At 37.7% G+C, this 7565-nt stretch overlaps 1 protein-coding gene across 1 annotated transcript; it reads left to right on the top strand.

Moving 5' to 3' along the window:
• Positions 1-1881: 1881 nt before the first annotated feature.
• Positions 1882-4309, top strand: LOC119412481 (sperm-specific protein PHI-2B). The gene is made up of 5 exons (XM_037679492.1): positions 1882-2074; positions 2150-2406; positions 2482-2587; positions 2947-2996; positions 4064-4309. Exons 1-5 carry the CDS (start codon positions 1981-1983, stop codon positions 4307-4309), a joined length of 753 nt encoding a protein of 250 aa, XP_037535420.1. The 5' UTR covers positions 1882-1980.
• The last annotated feature ends 3256 nt before the right edge of the window (positions 4310-7565 follow it).

A 7565-nucleotide genomic window follows, 5' to 3' on the forward strand; every position in this document is an offset into this window, starting at 1 on the left:
GTGGCTCGACTTGAGGACTGAGACATTTTGTAGCTCATGTCTACGAGTTAATTCACTGGGTTGGGTGTGACACCAGGAGTTTACAATATTGAATCTCCACAATATTCTAATTTTCTGAGACACTGAATGTTGTTTTTTTCGTTATCTGTAAGCCATAGTCAACAATAAATAATGGCTTGAAATATTTCACTCTGCAGTGAATCTATGTAATATACGAGTTGCACTTTCTGAAATGATTTGATAAAAAAATTGAACTTTTTCATGATATTCTAATTTTATTTAGATGTATCTGTACATGTTATAGCTTGGCAACACAACAGAAGAAGAGGAGAAGAAGAGGTCACTCACCTATGGTGATGTAGACTGTGTCACTGTGTGGAGACGGACGATTGTTACCTCTGATCAGTACTGTGTAAAAACATCTCACTTCAACCTCAGCAAGTGAACTTTGCCTGGATATCCTCAGCAGATCAGTTCCTCTAAATGTCTCCTCACAAGAGTGAACTGTTTTAGTTACTCCGTTCACATAGAAAAAACACTGATGGACAGAAACAAATGATGGAGCCTCACAGGTCAATAAGACAGAGTCTGATTCTTTGATTACTGGTGGGAATACTCTCAGCTTAGCCTGAGGAAGAGCTGAAAATTTAGACAAAAGATAAAAGAGAGGATTAAATGCCCAATTGACAATTTGATATGGTAACATTATTGAGAAATTTTAGTTTTTAATTGTAGCAAAAACTAGTAAAATCGAAACATGGTGATAAATCATGATAGACAAAAACCAGACACTGACCTTGTGTTTGTATTAGAACAAAAAAGCCTGTTGGAAACATGTCAACAATATAAATACAAAACTTATTTATAATTTAACAAAAGTTTTTCTTTATAAAAATCATATTAATTTGGAAATTTCAGAGGTTGGAATCAAGATCAAGACAAGTGTCTCAACAACTTTCACTCGACTCTTTTCTCCCTCTTTAAATGAAACAAACAGCAGATAAGCAATAAAAAGAACTTCTAAATAAAATGACCTAATATAACATACAATATCAAATATTTTATAGAAGAAGAGATAACTTACACTTGAGGATGATGATAATTATGCAGCCAGCCATGACTGAGACAGCTCTTCAGAGAAGATGAGCGTCTGTGAGAAGGGGAACGTGTGATTCTGTTCTAAAGTTCACCACAGTGAGCATCAAAATAAACCACACGTAGGCCACTGACACACATCTTCAGCTGTCATGAAAAACCTTCACGTGTTCAAACATGGGAAGATGTTCAAATGCACATCAAATTCTGATTGTTTGATCAATTTTTCTGCATCTTCAGTTTTGTTAGATAAACTATGGTTTCTTCACCCTCAGGGTCTCAGTCTGCAGACTTGTGTGCACACACCAGTGAAACTCATTAGACTTTTTCACATCATTTTTTTTGTCTTATTCAAATTTTACTTCATGCAACTTTTGGTGGCCAAACCTGACAGCAAAAATAAACCATGCATATGACAGCATGTTCAAAGTCTGCCTGTTATGATGCTTTTTTATTGTCCATTGCTGAATACAGTAATGTGATGTCTAAATTAACTTTAATTATTAACTATTTTATGCATAATACTTTATTTATTCCCTCGTTTTTCATTTTCAATTGTAGGCCTACAGATGGAGCTAAAAGTGCTATTTTTTTTGCAGCTACCATATATGAAATATTTGAATTTTCTACCAAAGAAATTGTTATTTTCTGTCATGCTTTTGTTGTTTATGTTGTTGTTTACTGGTTGAAAAAGTCTGTCAAAACTGTGTCACGTGTAAATGTGGAAACGCAGCAGCCTTGCTTTACCTGTGGAGCTGAAAATCAATCAGCTGCTCATGAGACTCACCTGCTCTCCTTTCAGCGGAAGCACATGCTTAAAGTCAGTCATGACGCTTTTGCTCTTTTATCGCACTTTTTGCGTCTTTCTCCTACATTTGCGCGACAATGCCTCCTAAAAGAGCAGCCGCGCGTTCTGCTCCTCCTCCTCCACCACCGTCATCAAGCAGTGCTCGTGTGGAAGTTGGGGAGAAGAAATCTGGTATGGAAGCAGCAGTTTTAACAGAAATGCAATCAAACCTCTTCTTTTTGACGCAGTCTCGTCATCTTTCCGCAGACGCTGCGACGCTGCGCAAACTGACCTCTCATCCGCCCACCATCGTCATGGTGCGCGAGGCGCTTAAAGTTCTGGACTCGCGCAAAGGGGCTTCATCCCAAGCCATCCAGAAGTACATCAAGGTGAAGTACCCCTCAGCAGATGGCGTCAGGCTGAAGCACTTTGTCCGCAGAGCTCTGATAAAGGGGATTGAGAGCGGGGCTCTGGTGAGGCCCCCCAACTCCACCATCACTTCAGGTGCACTGGGACGATTCCGGGTAGGATGCTGGATTTATCCAACTGGGTTAAAGCTCATTAAGCTATGTGGTTTTAATTTTTTCTTTGTTTACAAGCTTCCACCAAAAATGGTCTCAAAGCCTAAAAGTGAGAACACTGATCCAAATGTGCCAAAAGCTCCAAAGGCAGCTAAAGATGAGGTTAAACGGCCACAAAAAGCAGGTAAGTGGAGGGAGAGGCCCAGCATTACTTGAAGGAATGCACATCACCCACCATATTTTGTGCCAGAGATTAGAAAATGACATGATTTTTAGTATATCTTGCATGATCCGTTAGCTCCAAGTATGTGCAGTGAACGACCGTCAGCTACTACCACACTACATTGTGAGTTTGTTAAAGCTGAGTCATCAGAATTTTTTTTCTATATGCTTGAGTGTCTTAGCTGTGGCGTTCATCTTGATTTGAATTAATTTCAAAAGGAATTGGTTGTAAATGGGATTTCGTTAATAAAAAAACAAATGTGCACAAACGCACTCTGTCATTGATGACAGGTGATTAATGATTGGTGGGTTTCTTTTTAGGTGGTGCTAAGAAGAACAGCACTGCAAGTGGAGAGGTGAAGCCTGCAGAGGTGAGATGGTGGAGGGATAATTCAGAAGTTTCCTGAGGATTTTTTTTTATATCTGTTATTGTGCCATAAACAGCCTTTTTATCTAACAGAATTGGTCAAATCAGTAGCTAAATATTGTGTAAAATGTAAATTTGCTTTAAACCTTGAAGGTTTGCTGATAATGCTCGTAAACATTAACCAGTTTGAGTATGTTGAACTGGCTTGGGTGGCGTACACCTGATTTTTTAAATTTTGTCTTTAGATGAAAGTTGATACTCCTACACTGTCAAATAATGCAGCATTTGCAATACTAATTGCACCATGTGACAAAAGAATCAGATAAGCTTTTATAATTGTACCGAACTACAGCGAGGTTTTGTTCGTACAGTCGTCCAAAAGATGGGCGGAGTGCACATTGCTGCTGCTACAGGAGCGCGGCCTCTTATCCTTTATCGGAATACTTTGTTTTAGATAGGAAAAAGTAAAGGGCCATGAGGATGGATAGTGGTATTACAAAAAAGATATTTTCACATCTTGTCCTATCAGGACACGAATTAAGACATCAAAAACCCTACCAGCATGCACATTTATAAACTTATTATGCATTTGACATTAAGAGATTTGTCCATGAAGCACTTCTAGATAGGCCATAGTCCTGATAAGATGTTTGTCAGCCTGCATAGAAGTTCTCGCCTTGAGCGAGTGCAGAATAACTGCAGGTTTTTAAAATGCCATGTTGAAGCGGTTCAAGGTGTTTGGCAAACATAGTCAAATGTCACAAACTGTACAAATCTTTCGGACAACAAAATATTAAGACTTTTTTTTTTTTTTTTAATGTTCATTAAATGCATCAGTGAGCACTTCATAAAAGGTCAATACAATTACAGTAGACAAATTTTAAAACTGTCAGGACCACTTCCTATTTTAGATGATAAATAAAAAATATATACTTAAGGTTTTATTTAAGCAGCTCTAGTTGATAAAATGTTGCAAATATAAAGTTTTGTGCAGGAGTATCAATTAGTTTGTTTTAATCCAGTTCTTATAAGCATGCTGTGCAAATGTATACATTTTATTTTTATTTTTAGGACCCGATGCCTCCCAGGAAGGCCAAGAAGGACGAAAAGCCTGCTCCTGTAAAGAAACCAAAGGCTAAAAAAGCTGAGGCAAACGGAAGTGAGGGGAGCTCTGACTCAACCAAAGCTAAAGCGACCGACTCTACTAAAGCAACAAAGACTACAAGGCCCAAAACTGCTAAAGCTTCTCAGGGTAAAGCTGTGAAGGCAGATGGTGATGCTCCTGTCGCTAAATCAGCAAAACAAAAGACAAAGTAAACTAATTTTTTTTTGTTTTTATACCGTTTTATTTTTTTCCAATAAAGTTACTTTTTTTTTTTTAATCTTCTGAAGCAGAATGTCTTCATTTCAGATGTTATGATTTTTGGTATTTTGTTGCATGTGGCATATTTGCTCTTAAACTGAAAGGTTTCAAATTGAAAATCTCTAAAAGTTGCTCATCAAGGATGAACCTGTTCTGTATATATTCTACAAAACTGTTCATTAAACATCCAGAGGTTAACCTCTTTATTCATTTTTAGGGTTTAAAGTGCAGTAAAATGACATCCCTGTACTTCCATAGGAAGTGGAAGACTGAAAAACGGAACTAAAAGCATTCGTCCAGAGGGTTTCAGCAGAATAACAGTGGGACATAAACACCAAGATGGCTGTCAAAACTGCTAAAAGCATGATTCATTTCTCGAGCGCTGTCCGTGGTATGGTCTCATCCCCCTCTGTGTGCATCACATGTTGCTGCTCCACCGTGCGGCATGAACGACAAACCTCAATCTCATACATGTATACCAGAGAAGGATTACAGATCAAGAATAATCTCATGGATTCAACTTCAGTTTGTCTGAAAATTGTTTTTCTCCAACTTTGAATTGGGTGTGTGCAAGCTTGTAAGGCACATGGGAAACCAGTCAAATCCGTTAATTGGGATTTTAACAATGTGGTTTGGTTTCCTATTTTATTTTTTTTACCTTTTTGTGCCAAGTTTTGTTTAAATACTCGCATGAAAATCAGTTTTCATGATACGCGTGCTCAATCTTCTCTTTAATGCTGTTCAGCTCCTCTTTCAAGTTTTGTAATTTCCTTCTGATAAAATTCAATCATGTCTGCGGGCTCCTGTTCCAAAGCATTACACCTGGAAAAAAATAGTGCATCAGAAAGGATGGATGGAGATGATTTCACGTATGATAATATGCTTTCATTTTTTTTTCTCTCTTCTAAAGCCCACAGGATCACCATATGGTCCCACTCATAGTTCATTTTAAAGATTTCCATGGATCTCTTAAAGATGCCGTTGGGCTTCCTGGGTCTCGTGGATCTCACTGAACACGGCATCAAGTCCCGTGGCCTCGTCATCGAAGCTATTCCTGGAGCTCTCAGGTTCTTCATCGGGAGTGTAGCAGTCGCTTCCTGTCCTGGACTACATCTCTCCTGGATCAGAAGTTGCACATCCTTCAGCTTCCCCATGAATTGCTTGCATGATTAAAGCTGCAGAAGTGCTTTCAGGAGAAAAGGGACATTTTTCAGTTTGAACTTGTAGAGAAAACCTAAAGGAAGCATGTCCCCTAGCTAAAGTTTTAAATTTCTATTTCTTTAAGACAATGAATATGTATCGCTGTTTTAAATGTCTAAGATCTCTGTGGAGATTTTAGTAATATCTGCACTTGATCTGAATTAAATGGTTCTAAAATAAACGTTTTAGCTTAAAATATCCTTTATATTCAAAAGTTGTACATGTAAGAAAGAAAAAAATAGTGTATGTATAATATCTATGAAAGTTTTAGTCTATGAAAAATATAGTAAAGCGATTTTAAAAAGCCCAATTATACAAAAACTTTGACTTTTCTGTTCACCAAATAAAAAGTTTCATTAAATGATCACCCATCATCTGATCCAACCAGCTAGACCTCCCACATGGTGGTGAAAAACGTGCACCCTCGCTTAGCACAAACAATAGTTGGGGTCAACATACATTCATTTAAAAGCAGCAGAACAATGTTTTTTCATTACTTATCTGGCAACACTTGTCATGGTCCAATTCAGGCCAACTCTGTTCCCACGATGTCTTAACTACTGCCTGAATACCAAAGAGTTTGGAAAAAGTTTAATTTAGGATTGCTTACATCGTTTCTTCATGTGATATTGTTAGAATAAAAGATAACTTTAAAAGAAGCTGTCTTGGAATGACTGATAAACTTTAAAATGCAAGGCAACAATGTGAGCACCTTGTCTGTGTGAACGATGCTAACTTTAATGGAGCTAACGGTAATTGTTAACTGTACATTCTGAATGCTAACTTTCTGTTTTTATCCAACAATTTTCAGTCAGGTCATCTGGACAGTTTCTTTTGGTTTGACTTGGTCAGACTTTTTTGGTTTCTGTTTATATGTTGCTGAGCAACAACAAAATACACGAACATATGGATTATAAGCAAACTTGGACATATTTGTCTTGTTTTATTGCCTATATGTTGTGATGTGCCGACTGTTTTGTGAAGTAAAAACACTAAAATAAGAAAACTTGAACCGGTCTATTAAAATGATTCTTTCCTTCATTTTGGGTCATGTTCGTTTATCATGTCTTTTGTCTCACCTGGCAACAGATGCTCTCCAACTCCAAACAATGAAGCTGCACCTCAGCCACATACTTTTTGTAGCCATCAACAAGCATCTGGTGTAAACATGGCGGTGTATTTGACCTTTTCTTGGCAGAACTGGTAGTTTAAGTTTATTATTTTTGTTTTCAGTTTATTCACACACAAAAAGAATCAGTGTGTGAATCAGGTCTCCAAAAAGCTATTTAAAGCTTATAGTCGGAGCCTGGGTACATATTACATACAACTGGTTAACTTAGCTTGTTTCCTGATGACTTAGCTCAAAGCTAGTTATTACAAAACTAGTTTCGATGTGTGCTGAAATTCATTGGAACACCTGATGGTGTCCATGTTTTAATAGCTACTGATGTGAGGTGACTTTGAAGGGCCTTCATATCCATTTTGAGAAATGCACCAGTACCACAGTATGATGCTACCACCGCCATGCTTCACAGTTGGTTCAGTGTTTAAAAGCTTAACATCTTGTTCTTGTGGCTGGAAAACTCAAGCGATAACTCCGTGTTTCTTGAGAAGACATTTGGCTTGTTCACATGGGCAGCTGCAGATTTCACTCGAGCTTGAAGGTGTTCCATTTTAGAGAAAGTGCCTTTTTTGTTTGTCAGCATCCTCACAGATGGAACTCCTGCTTCCTGTGGACAGACACTGGGGTTCCTGCTGTATGCGCTTCATGGCAGGTTGTTTCTGCACATACTGACCCTTTCATTTGATGGTGACCATTGGTCAAAGAGTTGTCAAATAGATTTAGTAAAATGAAATTTAAAAAAATCTATATGAATGCATTGTAATGAATTGTAGTTAGAACAAACTGTAAATTTAAATTTAAATCTGGATCTATTTTGTTTGTATAGTGTCCTGAAATGATTTCTGATGTAAAGTGGCACTACATACATTACACACACACATATATAT

This window comes from Nematolebias whitei, chromosome 7, assembly GCF_014905685.2.
Source record: "Nematolebias whitei isolate Nwh7 chromosome 7, NemWhi1, whole genome shotgun sequence".
Lineage (NCBI taxonomy): Eukaryota > Metazoa > Chordata > Actinopteri > Cyprinodontiformes > Rivulidae > Nematolebias > Nematolebias whitei.

What these genes read in the sequence shown, in the direction of transcription:
- LOC119412481 (XM_037679492.1), top strand. Translation starts at nt 1,981, where the DNA reads ATGCCTCCTAAAAGAGCAGCCGCGCGTTCTGCTCCTCCTCCTCCACCA. An exon ending in AGTTGGGGAGAAGAAATCTG is followed by an intron (nt 2,075 to 2,149) that starts GTATGGAAGCAG and finishes ATCTTTCCGCAG; the next exon opens with ACGCTGCGACGCTGCGCAAA. An exon ending in GTGCACTGGGACGATTCCGG is followed by an intron (nt 2,407 to 2,481) that starts GTAGGATGCTGG and finishes TTTGTTTACAAG; the next exon opens with CTTCCACCAAAAATGGTCTC.